Here is a 14,249-nt window from a genome sequence, read left to right as displayed (position 1 = left end):
TTAATGAAAACATTCATTGGAGATGAGAACTAAATTGAGATGAAAAGAGAATCAGAAAAGTTTTTGTATTACAAAATGCCAGGTACATTAAGAAAAAGTGACACTGTAATTGGCCCGAAATGAAATAATTTACTGGCATAAACGAAAACGATGCCAAACGTAATTAGTAACCATGAAAAAAATTGGCTAACATAACAATTACTCGATCAGTGATACTGTTCTATACCATTTCAAGTCGCAGCCAAACCTCCGCTCGACTTGTTTATCGATGTTGTAAATGTTGTAGTTGCATGGCCGTTCCGGCCTCCTCTTCTGAAACGTCGTCTGTCTTTTCTCTGTCGCCAGTGTAGTTCTACGTCATCGCTATCGGTAGAACACTTGTAGATTCTTCTGTATCTATATCCTATCGAGCGGAGAGGCCCCGGTGTTGTTAGTAGTTACCTATTGAAGTTGAACCGAATAATGTTGCTGTTTGTTGCAATGTCTGTGATTGGTCACATGATAAAGTACAGGATAAAGTCCTATTAAATGTAATCATCAACGTTTTCGGTTCGGCTTCACTCGATGTTGTCCTTCGGTGTCGCTTTCAATGGTTCGTATTGGTCTATCCACTATCACTGTACTTTCAGACACAACAGTATAAAGTGGTTTCTTATCTTCAATAACATCTACACACTCAATGAAAAAAGATTTAAGAAGACGACAAATTTTGTTTTTTTTTTTTTTACTATATTCACGAAAAACAATGAAACACTGCATGATGGCTCAACTGCTTGCATGAATCGATAAATTTATGTAAAAGCTTTTTATGTGTAGTTAAAAAACATTTGCAATTCAAATGGAAGGTAAGTATGCTTTCACGAAAGTTTTGTAATATGGCACCAAATCTTATCGTAAACTGTATGTATTTGTATGTTCATCTATTGATGTTTAATTTGATGGCTTAACTATTAAATGTGATGTTAACTGAAATTTTCTAATATTTGAAATTAAATAAAACTGTATTAATCTTTCGGATATTAACTTTTTAATGAATCATAAAGTTTTTTGGAATTCGTAAAATTAAATTTCCGAGATTCCACTATACCAAAATATTTCAGGGGAGCAGGATGACAGAGTGTTCACATTGGCAGAACAGATCATTGCCGCTATGCCGGAACGAATAAAGGTAACATAAATCCAGCAAAATATTAAGTGATTACTTTAAAATATACACAAAACAATAATTATTTAGAAGACGATACATAAATGTACAATTAAAGTAATAAAGTAAAAAGGGAAATAGGTGATTTAATATTGAATTGTAAACAGCTCAGAAATGTCAAATTTCATCAATAATATTATTTTCTTTTTCAAAACACAGAACGAGTCTTCATCCCTGTTAAACGGCTGCGATCTAGACAGCGGCGCAGGGGGCAGCGAAGACACGCTGATGGTGCCGCTCCTCGATGATACCACCACATTTAGTACCGAGTTCAGCTTTGAGTTCTGTGACAATACTTACAGGTACATATTAACTAATATAACTACGTATAGTTAAATAAAAATAACATTGCAACAGTTGAAAATTTTATGGGCTTAAAAGGACGGTTTGATTATGTATGTCGTAATTTTTGGATTGTCATTTGTCTTTGTAACTGCAGTGCTTCTGGAACTTGAAAACATATGTTTTTTTTAATGACGGTCGGTAGGCAGACTCAAACGGGACACCTGATAGTAAGAGCTTTTACTGGCCAAAGACATTGAAAGAAATCTACAACTAAGGAATTATTTCCCTTGTTTCCAAAGTTACAATGACTCACTTTACTATACTTTAACTGGGAAAACGGAAATAAACAACGTTCTACCACCAAGTAATTAAGCAAATCTCACCTCAGTTTGCCTTTAATGATATTCCTATTGATTTAAACTTCCGCAACTTTTTACTTGGAACTCAAATTTTGTCCAGATACTGCGGCGGTTCAACCCCATGTTCGTCTGGGTCAGTATCACCAGGATCAGCGCTGTCACCTCCACCTGCATCTCCGCGCAATTCACTCCCCACGACATCGGCAACGCTACAGGAGTTTTTGAACACTACTACCCATTTCTCAAGCCTTACTCTTAATGGTTTGTTAAAATTATCTATTGTGATTTGAATTTATTGTCTTTGATTTTAAGTACATTAATTATAGTTTATCGTGGAGCTTAGTACAAATGATTTATTTTAAACTACATTTGCAAATTTTGAGTAGCACACTTAATTTCTTTAAATAATAAATGCATACATTGATTTTTTTTATCCTTTCCAATCGGTGATTACGCAACTTATTTTTTAACTTTCGCAATTTATTATTAGTTTTTATAAAACATTGACAATAAAATTAAACCAGTACTGTCCTCATTATAATAAAAAGTAAATTTATTTACAGATCGTGAACAGCGTGAGTTATATTCCGCAGCTATAACTATACAGAAAGCTTACCGTCAGTACCGCGGAAGACAGCTTCAGCGACGCGCCGCCGCTGCGGCCATCACTATCCAGAATTGCTATCGGCGGTACAAGCAGGTCTGTATTTACATCATTCTTATTTTGATGATACCTAACAGTTTTAGGAAACGTTACTAAGCTAAGCTGAAATGGGCCAGTGATTAGAACACATGTATCTTAACGATGATTTCGGGTTCAAACCCAGACACGCACCACTGAATATCCATGTGCTTAATTTGTGTGTATAATTCAACACCTGAGAAACCCTGCATATGTCTAATTTCATGGAAATTTTGCACACATGTGTATTTCAACCGCATTGGAACTGTGGTGAAATATGTTCCAAGCCTTTTCCTCAAAGGGAGGAAAGGTTGTTATTGTTGACGTAACTATAATATTGGGTCTATTTCAGTTTGCATATTTGAAGCAAATGCATGCAGCGGCAACAGTTATTCAGCGCGGATACCGCTCACACCGGGAGCGACGCCTTGTTGCCAATCCTGTCAAGTAAGCATAAGCATTGGGTTTTTTATTTATTTAAAAGGCAGTTATATATATAATTACTAGTGATTGTCCGTGGCTTCACTCGCGTTTTAAAGGTTTAGTTGTCCTTATGAGCAAAAAAGTAGCCCCTGTCCTTCCTTAGAGTTAAAATTAGCTTCATACCAAATTTCATCAAATTCTGTTCTGGTTCTCTTGTTTGGTCTTGTTTATCTTGTTTGGTAGTGAAAAAGCGACAGACATATAGACAGACAAGAGTTACTTTCAAATTTATAATATTAGTATAAAATTATTCATATAATATATTTGCTAGATAAAAGTTCTTTTTTTCGAAGAAGAATCTTTACTAAATCTCACACAATTGATCTTGGTTCAAAGAGGATGCCTATCCATCACATCTGGTTAGGAACCACACAGTCATTACTTATTTACCGCTACGGAGCACTACTAAGAATGATCCTGTCCGTTTTGAAGGCTGAGTGACCCAGTGTAAGTACAGTCATAGGGAACATAATACTAGGAGTCAACCACTTACAATCTTATGGTCCATTTGTTAGGCCTAAATATTAGAAATAAAAAGGCAATACCAAAGCTGTTTTTAATAATTTTAGAGCATTATGCATTTCCAGGTAAACTTAAACAGTGATAAGGCACAAGATATATAACATGCCACTGAAATATTGAATATAACCAATAGAATAAGTCATGAGCCAAAAATTAGGTAGAGCATAAATAAGTCTGATACGTTCACAATATATTTAGTGAATAAGGATATCTTAAAATTATATGAGCATATGATGAGGCTAATATATTTTTGTTGTGTATGTGATTCACAGGCGAACATATTCCCAAAGGCGACAAAATCAGGCAGCGAGAAAAATTCAACAATTCATGAGGCAGTCCAAGATCAAGTACGTATTATAATATTTTGTCTAAAAACATTTAAATGATAATAATATTAAATAAGGTACCTGAATATTAAGATAGTCAACAAAACGTCACTCGATGATTGTTTATTCTTTCTTATTATGTTCGTCAGTTTTGATCAAGCGGGCTATAAATTTTGATAATAGGTCTTTATTAGCAATTGGGTTGTAATTTAAAAGGTGCGTTCTCTATATCCGTTCTATTAAATTGGTATAATAGGTCGGGGAAAAAGTTTCTTTGTATTTTATATGAAAATTCAAAAAAATTTTTTTATAGTTTATTTACATTTGACTAAAGTATGTAGGTGCCATTTTGTTCCATAACTTTTTGCCATCTTGTTGGTAGTGACATGATCCCATTACTGTAAAAATTTTGGGGCTTCTGATCGAAAAACTGCGACACGTGGTTTTGGCAGTCCTCTCGTGATGTTAACCTGACACTGCCTAAGGAATTCTGCAGAGACCGAAACAGATGAAAATCTGAAGGTGCAAGGTCAGGACTATACGGCGGATGCATTAATACCTCCCAGCCAAACTCTCGTAATTTTTGTTGAGTGGCTAAAGATGTGTGAGGTCTAGCGTTGTCATGGTGAAAAACCACACCCCTTCTGTTGATCAATTCTGGCCACTTTCTCTCAATTTCTTGCTTCAATCTCATCAACTGTTCGCAATGCAGTTCTGAATCGATGGTCCTGCCGGGCGGTAACAGCTCATAATGAATGATGCCCTTCCAATCCCACCATACACACAGCATTACCTTGTTGCGAGTTAATCCGGGTTTTGCCACAGTCTGTGAAGCTTGACCGGCCTTTGACCACGATCTTTTTCGCACGTCCTTGTCGTTTAGGATCTACTTTTCATCACTAGTTATCAGCTTCTTCAAAAATGGTTCGGTTTCATTACGTCGTAATAAAGAATCACAAATGAGTACACGGTTCATTAGGTTTCTTTTAGTGAGTTCATGAGGCACCCATATATCGAGCTTTTTTGTGTATCCAGCTTTATTCAAATGAGTCAAAACCGTTTTGTGGTCAATTGCCAGTTCTTCAGATACATCGTAACTACTAATATGCCGATCTTGCTCCACTTTTTCAAAAATGGCATCAATTTTGTCCGTAACAGTGCGACCAGAGCGAGATGCATCTTTGATATCAAAATTTCCGGCTTGAAAACGCTTAAACCAAACTTGCGCTACTCTCACAGATACTGCATTAGGTCCATAAACATCACAATTTTTTTTCGCGGCTTGAGTTGCATTTTTACCTTTTTTATAGTAAAATTTTAAAATGTATCGAATTTCTTCTTTAGATTCACTCATTTTAACAACAACAAAAACAAATGAAAATCACACAAATTCCTAATTTGAATTTGGAAGTGCCTTCTTTAAAATTAAAACTTTTTAATGATACCAAAACCAGCCAGATACAAATGGTATAGCCAAAGAGATTTTATTACAAGTTCATACATACTATATGCGAAAAGACTTTTTCCCCAACCTAATATATTTGAAATTTGTACCCGCAATAGTTTATTACTACAATGAAGTATTTTATGGTGGCGCTAACGTGCTGTAATTGAAAACTTAACATGAAGCTGGAGTAATTATTAATAAATAGATTAAAAGCTGAATCTGCGGCTTAACACAAAATTCCAGGCCCCGTTCTATCCCTTTGGGGTGGAGTTTCGTAAAATCCGTTCTTAGGGAGTCTACGCCCTATAAGGAAGATACACTTTAATGTATATTGAGAATGTAATTTGCAGTATAAAATATTTAAAAGTAAAGCTTCATTTCTTATGCTTGTTAAATTAAGAATTAGTGTATAAGAAGTAAGTAACAAATATTTGGGGAATATTCTGATTATTACATTTTTTTTAACTATAATATAAGTAGTTTTTGTTTTATTGATAAAAATATTTTATTAATTGCTTTGATTATTTATTTTTATTTTTTCAAAAATAAATAATATATTTTGAAAAAATAAATAAATCAAATTTCCCAGTCCAATAATTTTACATCGCAGGTTCAGAATTTTTAATTGTTTAAATCAAGAAGTAAATATATGTAGTGGGTACTAGTAGGTTTCCACCAAAACTTCGCATTAATACAAAATTATTGGAGTTGGTCGATATCAATTTTCTTTAAACTTTCTTTTGTTTTTAAGACTGTCAACATCGTAACAAATATTTATAAGAACGTTTTATATAACTATGTAAAGTTTGATTGTGCATCACAGTGTTTTGTCCATCAAATATTTAAAACAGTTGAAGCGTTAAAGCGCGAATTAAATTACTATAAATAACATTGGTTTTAAATTTCCCCGATTTTTTCATGCAACTAGTACTTGGGAGGAATTTACGACGAACGTAAGTTTTTAAAATTTATTTGTAGTTCCCTTCGTATTAGGAACACAACACGTTTTGGAGGAACACAACATTAGGTTCGGTATATACAACAATTCCATTATTTGGTCAATATTTTTTGTATCATGTATCTGGGACGTGCTAATGATGAGATATCATTTCCCCTAACAAACTTTCGCGAGAGAAAAGTCACGTTTCAAGAGTGTTGTGGTTCCGCACGTACACATCTAATAGGGGATAACATGTTAAACCCTTTGGAAGTATTTTTCTTTCCACGCGCTACTTAAAACATATAACTATAGTTATGATTCTTGTATGTTGTTTCCTATTTGACACCACAAGTATCTGATATTCTGGTTTTATCTATCCATATCTTTGAGGAATCAAAAGTTAATGTAATATTTGATTGTTTATCATTTCTGTAAATATGATACTGAATATTAATGGTAGGTACTTTTGATTGACAGGTTGCAGAGCGAGCGAGCCGCAAACGCGAAGGTGGCCCGGCTATCCCAGGATGTCCACCAAAACTTGTCGCAGCCCACCACCAGTACAGCACCCACGCCTAATAGGTAAAATTGAAACTGTAACTTTTTTTTATCCCATTGTTTGGACGATATATGGGCCACCAAGTGGTCACCACCGCCCTTAGACAATGGCGCTGTAAGAAACATTAACCATTCCTTTCGTTGCCAATGCGCCACCAAATCAAATCAAATCAAATCAAATCAATTTTATTCAAGTAAACTTCATAATGAAGCGTTTTTGAATCGTCAATAATCAAATACTACCACCGTTTCGGAAAGCAGCTTCTAGCGAGAAGAAACGGCAAGAAACTCGCATAGTTGCTCTTTTCAAATAAACACATTTACAATGCTGTTATTGACAGTAATTAGCGTCCTATGATGGAACCCGAGCCTAACTCCAGGCGTTTCTTTCTAAAAAGTACTCTTTTAATGAATAGTATGATTTATTTATTAATTTAGTCTTAATAATATTTTTAAATTTTGAAAATGGTAAATTGATTATATTTTCCGGTATCTTATTATATATGCGTATACCATTGCCCAAAAACGTTCTATTTACCGTATGCAACTAGAGACTTGAGAAACTTGAGAACTAAGATGTTATGTCCCTTGCGCCTGTAGTTACACTGGCTCACCCACCCTTCAAACCGGAACACAACCAAGTACTGTTGTTTGGCGGTAGAATATCTGATGAGTGGTACTTACCCAGACGCGCTTGCACAAAGCCCTACCACCTCAATCTGGATGGCTGTGTTGCTATTATTTCTCATGGGAATACTAAAGACATTAATAGATGTATAACTCGTTGTATGTACCATAGCTACAGTTATTAATAGACTAATTTTTTGTAATTATAATTTGTTACTTTATCGATAAAATTCGTAAGATAAGTGTTTGATTATGAAAATACTTACTTTTTTCGTTAATCCTAAAAAGTTAGTACGTTTTAGTTTCGAGCTTAAAAATGAATTCAATGTTGTTCGTTACAGGATCATTGACTACTTAGCACCTGAATCACCGATGGACGCAGATGATGACCTTCTGATCGAGCTTCTGTTTAAAATGTGACCTGACCCAGAGCTGCAGTTCTTAAATGCTTTCAAATACCTTGTTTTGGGTAAAATTATTTCTCGAATGTTTGAAAAATGAAAAGATAGCATGCATCAAAATTTTTCAAATATAAAAATTTTAAATACATTATTTATAAGTACGATGACTGCCGGAGTCAGGAGCGATTTTCATTTTACGGGCTTTACGACAATTATGCAATTGAAATCCTACCAACTTCTGTTATAAGAATAAAGAACCATCGGTTTTATGATAAATCTTTAAACGACACACTACTGCCTTCATTTAGTCATTTTAAATCATCACCATCTAATATAAAGTAATTATTTTCCTTAAACAGGTTTTAAAGAAGTTGTGACGTAACTCAGGCCTTGAATTAAAAAATTCCAATATTTTTGTCAGTATCTTCATCTTATTCTCCGTAGGGTCTTTTAACCGTTATAATAATTTTAATTTTAAGTAACACGTATTCTGTCCTTGCATTGTTGATTTTAATCTATTATTTTTGTTCGGTTTTAAAATCTTGTTCATATATTTGGCCTTGATTTCATATTTGCGTTTAACTCTTCAGGTCATAGACAGGGTTATATTTAGTATAAATTTTATCGTATTTGTATTATATTTTCATAACGTATTTTTGAGAAATTTGTTTAGGGCGTTTATTGGAATCATATTTTTGAAAACTCTAAATTGAATGTAATGTAATTTTCTTAGATCATCTGTAATATTGGCAGCATTTAACTGAAACTGGAATTCATTGACGACACTAATTAAAACAAAATTATGTGCATTTACGATAAAATTGGACGAATCAGTTGTTTCTTATGTTCAACCCGCTTTCAGTGCAAGGTTTCGAGAAAGTCAAATCTTGGATTTATTAGCTCTATTCATGATTTTCACGGTGGAGTTAAAAGTAAGTAGGTTAAGTACAAATTCAAATTATTAAAAAGCCACTGTTCTTATAAAGTAGATGCACCTAGCGTATAATACAATAAACCCGACGAGCTGTGAGAATTTTGAGATTTTATCGTATTTAAGAAAAAATTACTTAGTTTTACTATTGGTCTAAAATTTACCATATAGGTTTCATTCCAGCCTAAATAGGTTAATTCTTTCAGTATATGCAATGAAACAGACAAACATGAAAATGTATTTCGACATTCCTGTAGACTTACATCAGATTCTTATGAAAATTTTCGGACTATTAATCTTTATAATTATTTCATTGTTGACTTCTTTTAAATATTACGATATAGTTTATTGAACATTTTCGATTTCCCCACCCCTAGTTCCTATTTCAATAACTATTATAATTAATGAATTATCGATACAACAATTTAATAATTAGTTCATTAGATAGATAACTTTTGTTTTAGATCCTCGATAATGCTAAATGCCATAATAATCTAGCGTTCATGAAAAAAATAAGGTTGTGCACCACTTAATATAGAAATAACTACCTAAATATTCCCTTTTTCTGAATTCTCTGATATTTTAACGTAGAAATATAGATGATAGTATAAGATATTAGAAGTAACCATAGCTTAACAATAAGACGACGTGCTGCCGTCGAGATATTTTCGATTCGTATTTTTATAAAGCAAAAGTTACGAATGACTATGATTGCTTTGCTTGTGCAGGGCCGTGGAACAGATTCCTTACTTACTTTATACACCACGTTTATTATTTCCACATCTTTATCGATTTCAATTTCAACTACAGGCTTATGTTTGACTTTACTTTCAATCTGAAGATTTATATTATTTACGACGTTCGTTTCTTCATCTTTCAGTCTTGCATCCCTTATCAGTAATTTACTTTCAATGAGAATAGAAAGGCCCGGAGTTGTCATATGGAAATGGATATTTGTATATTACTAACAGTATTCAATGATTTTTACACACAGCGATCGTGATGTAGGAAATTCGACATCAATTATGTTACAATTGTAACGGTTTATTGTTAATAGTTTTATGAGCGGTATCATATTGTTAATAATATATGAAAATAATGTCAGATGATTATAATGAATGTAACGCGACGCAGTTCGAGAATAACCGTCCAGTTGTGGCGGCTTTTGCGTCCATTTGTGGCGAAAAGGCAAAAGTCGCATTACAAGCGAAATACAACATAACGACTTTGACTATAGTGACGCGATTCGCTTGCAAGGCACGGGGCACCCGAGGGCGCACGAATGCAACATGTACATTTTATATTTTTGGATTGCTAACTTTAAGATGTTATATTTATATATGTATATGTAGTGATGGCGGGTACGAAACCAGTATTTCGAAATGTATTGCGCCAAAAGTTTTGATGTATTAATTTTCCAATAAAATTCTCTCGTTTTTCGTTTATCGAATGAATAGTTCGTTTAGCTAGTGGTCATGTATGTATATATTTTTGGATAAAGTGCACGATTGCTTTCGGAACGCCGACGATATAAATATAAGGGGGCGGACGTGAACGGCAAAGAGTATTTTTAATGGTAACGCAGAACCTCTGAAAGCAATAATATTTTTGTGGTAAAAAAAATTACTCCGATTTATAGAAAAAGAGTATTTTTATTATCCACGCAATCGTCACAACAGTTGAAATATAGGAAGCTTTTTAGAGCTACCGTAAAATGTGCTCCGATTTTAATAAAAAATGTGAAAATAATAAAAAGAATACAGCCATAAGTGACTTATTAGTTGCATTACATGCTTAGTTAAACTCGCTTAATCCAGGAGATATTTAGAGCGAATTTTCGTTTAGAGGAAACGATACATATAGCCGAATATACATAGATAGAATTTATTTTCTTAGTGCAATAAATACTAATTTTAGAACGATTTACAGGCGTTTATTTTGAAATGAAAAAAATCTAGATCAGTTTAATAGAAAATTTAGCATTTTGTAATAAAATGAAAAACAATGATGATTTGAAAAATCTATCGGAGCACATATTTATGGCACGCGTTAGTTATTGACCACAGCTAAATTATAGTGCACTAGATGTAGAAATAGTTAGATAAATTACTACTTATGTAAATGAAATAAAAAAAAAAGAAATCTTGAAATCTATACATAGAATTAAAATTTAAAAGTTTAACTAATACTTTTTATTATTATATTAATAAGAAGCTTGTTCACACATTATAAAAATCGTATTTAGGAAGTACTGTTAAGTAAAGAATTGAGGAGAATAAATCGAAATGGATCGACATGATAGTGAGTGATGGAATTTTTGTTCTCGAGGGGGCTTTTTACAGCTTAAGTTTGCTTACATAAAATATGTAGGAACATGTATCAATTAAAAAAAAAAAAAGATTCGATTTAATTTAATCTGTAAATAAATATTTGGACTGCTTCTTGAAAAATAATTCTAATTTTGAACGAATTTATGACCGTTTTTTTCAATTATGTTCGATTGTTCCAAATACAAATTTCAACAGTTTCGACAGAGCAAGCTGGACAATTAGAGTTCGTTATTTATTTTTTATTCTAATTTCGAAAATTAGCGTACTATTTTTAGTTTGCCATTTACTTTTTTTTTATTAATTTTACTTGTGTAAGAGCTGTTATTTTACTGTTGAGGTTTTTATTCAGCCTTATATAGTTTTCGCTTCTCTATATATTTTATGTAAGCACTGATAAATGAGCCTTTAATATTATGATATTATAATTGTTTACAAAGCTACGCCAAAGGCGAGTTACTTTAACATTGTGATAAAAGTTGCAAGAAAGTTGATTTGAAGCGTTTAATAATTATATTTTTAGATGATAATCATTTATGCAATTATTTTATAGGCGTTACAATATTGTTTTGCGATCGCTTGCTTGTATAATAGGTTGATATTTCCTAAAAAAATGATGTGTTATATCTTTATGGCAATAATATCGATTATAATTATTTAGTGCTAGCAACATTACTATTTATATTTATGTGGCCTGCTGCTATGTACATAGTACCAACATTACGAAAACGCATAGGTTTCTATTCTGATTGCCAAAAGTTTTTGACATAAGCCCTTTTAGCAACAGGCCACATAGTTTATCGACAAAAAAAATCACGTTCCAACTGACGTTAATGTCTCGTCATATTTCGTATTAAAAAATCACACCGACAACATATAAGCAATATAATATATAGTGTGTCAGAATACGTTTTGATTGTAATAAAGTATATTTTTTGTACATATTTGTGTGTGGTAATTTAATATATATTTGCCGTAGAATGTTTGTTTACACTAGTAATCTGTGGCTGTCAAAAACAAGGACGTTACAGAGAAACGTTGTTTTTAACGGTAATTCGTTCGTGTCGTAACGTATATTTGTAACGTTATATTTGTTAATTCAGTGAAATATCAACCTAGGATTTTAACGTTATTTTTAATTAAAGCCTGCCTATTTATAATATTGCATATCAATTAGATATTATGTATTGATAAAGTTTTTCAAAATGTTCTTAATTTTCTTCGTAAAACGCTAGATTTGTAGTTATTTGTTTGTTTTTCTAGCGATTGTTTTAATAGGGTTGTCAACATTTTATATTTTTGTAATCGTTTCGTTATTAGGATTTTTTGTATTACGTTTTATAAATAAGGTCATTTTATTGTATTATAAGTAATAGTTAAGGCGATGATTTTATTTGCTAATATTGAATAGTTCTTTTGTGTTACACGAATTTCTGCTATTTAAGAAATAGATGAATTTTAATAATTTATTTTCATTGAATTTCTCGTTAATTTTAATCGTTGTTGAGATTTTAATTCTTCGTTATTATTATTTAATGTTATGACCCTATTTTTATAGTGGAACTAGAAATGTTGCTTGAAACAATTTTTATATTGTAGTATACGTATTTGATAGCAAATTTTTATGAGGTTATTTTTTTAATATTTAAAATAATATGATGAAATTAATTTGTATGCAATTGTAATCGTTATTAAATTAGTTTCTCTTTACGATAGAGAGTGTAAACTGTTGTTATGTACTGCCAGATTTGAGGTTCTAACACCAAATAATGCGAGATAAATCGTTTGTAAGGTATGTATATTGTCCTGGGACGACTTTACTTTCCTATTTAATATTTATACGAGTTATCGCTTAATCGATTTTTTCCGATACATCGATTTTACTTTGCTAGTTTTGTTTTATTTTTTATTTTTAGAAAATATCGATTGAGCGATAAAAAGTTTTATCGAAATTTAAATTTAAATATAAATTCTACGCGTCATTTGTATCGACCAATCGGATTGGCGGATCGAATGGCCTCGGTTTTTGAGTCATCCGATTGGTTGTTTTGTATTGAAAATTATTTCTCTTGCTTATATTGAGGAATAATTAAATAACCGATATGTAAAAGTAATAACTAATTTTAAATATATTTGCTATTATTAATATTGTTTTAAAAAATCCATAGTGTTGTTCAGAAACATGATATATATGATTAATTCTGATTATTTATTTTTATGTTAAATAAGAAACTGTATAATCAAATTTGATTATGGATACCTTTTTTTTGTATACGATATTTATTTGTAATGAAAGTTATTTTTATTAATAAAGGAATGACGCTTTATATAATTTAAATAAATATGTTCATAACAAAATTGAGTAATTAACAAATGAAATTGTGAAACAATTGTTTCTGTATGTAATGGAGTGATCAGGTAAATTATTGAAAATTAATTCGAAATTTAAACAAGTGTCATTTTTATAGCATAAATAAATAATAAACAATACCATCTGCAATAATATATATGACAATAATAAGACACACTTCTATAGTTTGTTTCGGGAATTTGAAGTATCCGAAGGGAAATTGCCAGTATAATAATCCTTAAAAAAACAACAGTACACAACATGAACGCTTTGAGATCCATGGTCATATAAATTACTACTATTTATTTTTTTATAAAAATAGTTCTCACAGATACGTAAAACTATTGCAAAATAGTGTTTCATTGAAAGAATTATTTAATATTTTGTTCATGGAAAATAATAAAATTAATAGTAAAGTTTAAAGTAAATTTAATAGAATAAAAAAAAAATTATTTTATCCTAAAAAATGAGTTCAGACTTCAATGCTTATCTTCGTTAATTGATCGACGTGTAGTAACAAATCTAATCTAATTTGTCTTATTTTTGCAGTATTTATTGTTACATACATTATTGTTACATACACCTCACGCACACTAATACATCTTGTAAGTACGTCACTCATACTAATGCATACTGATAATTTAACGCAGAGGCGTGTGCCTTCATGAGTGCATATATAAAACAAATATTATTTAGGGGTTATCAACAACCCTGTGTCTCCTTCTATCAAATGTCAAGTTAATAATGACTGAAAGAGATAAATCGATGTTTAACTTGAAAATAAATTTTATTAATATTTTTTCACAT

The 14,249-nt window shown here is 31.7% G+C and overlaps 1 protein-coding gene across 1 annotated transcript in view; it reads left to right on the top strand.

Annotated features, from left to right (window-relative positions):
- Positions 1-11,155, top strand: part of LOC124534479 (calmodulin-binding transcription activator 2) — an 88,004-nt gene extending 76,849 nt beyond the window's left edge. Inside the window, exons 13-20 of the mRNA XM_047110380.1 lie at positions 1,101-1,168; positions 1,364-1,506; positions 1,949-2,109; positions 2,412-2,548; positions 2,883-2,977; positions 3,808-3,882; positions 6,726-6,830; positions 7,775-11,155. Coding sequence (XP_046966336.1) covers positions 1,101-1,168; positions 1,364-1,506; positions 1,949-2,109; positions 2,412-2,548; positions 2,883-2,977; positions 3,808-3,882; positions 6,726-6,830; positions 7,775-7,853 — 863 coding nt within the window. The 3' untranslated portion in view covers positions 7,854-11,155. The remainder of the gene's footprint in view (positions 1-1,100; positions 1,169-1,363; positions 1,507-1,948; positions 2,110-2,411; positions 2,549-2,882; positions 2,978-3,807; positions 3,883-6,725; positions 6,831-7,774) is intronic.
- The last annotated feature ends 3,094 nt before the right edge of the window (positions 11,156-14,249 follow it).

The sequence above is a fragment of the Vanessa cardui genome, chromosome 12 (genome assembly GCF_905220365.1).
Source record: "Vanessa cardui chromosome 12, ilVanCard2.1, whole genome shotgun sequence".
NCBI lineage: Eukaryota > Metazoa > Arthropoda > Insecta > Lepidoptera > Nymphalidae > Vanessa > Vanessa cardui.
The sequence above is the reverse complement of the archived record's forward strand: the minus strand, read 5'-3'. Positions and strand labels throughout refer to the sequence as shown.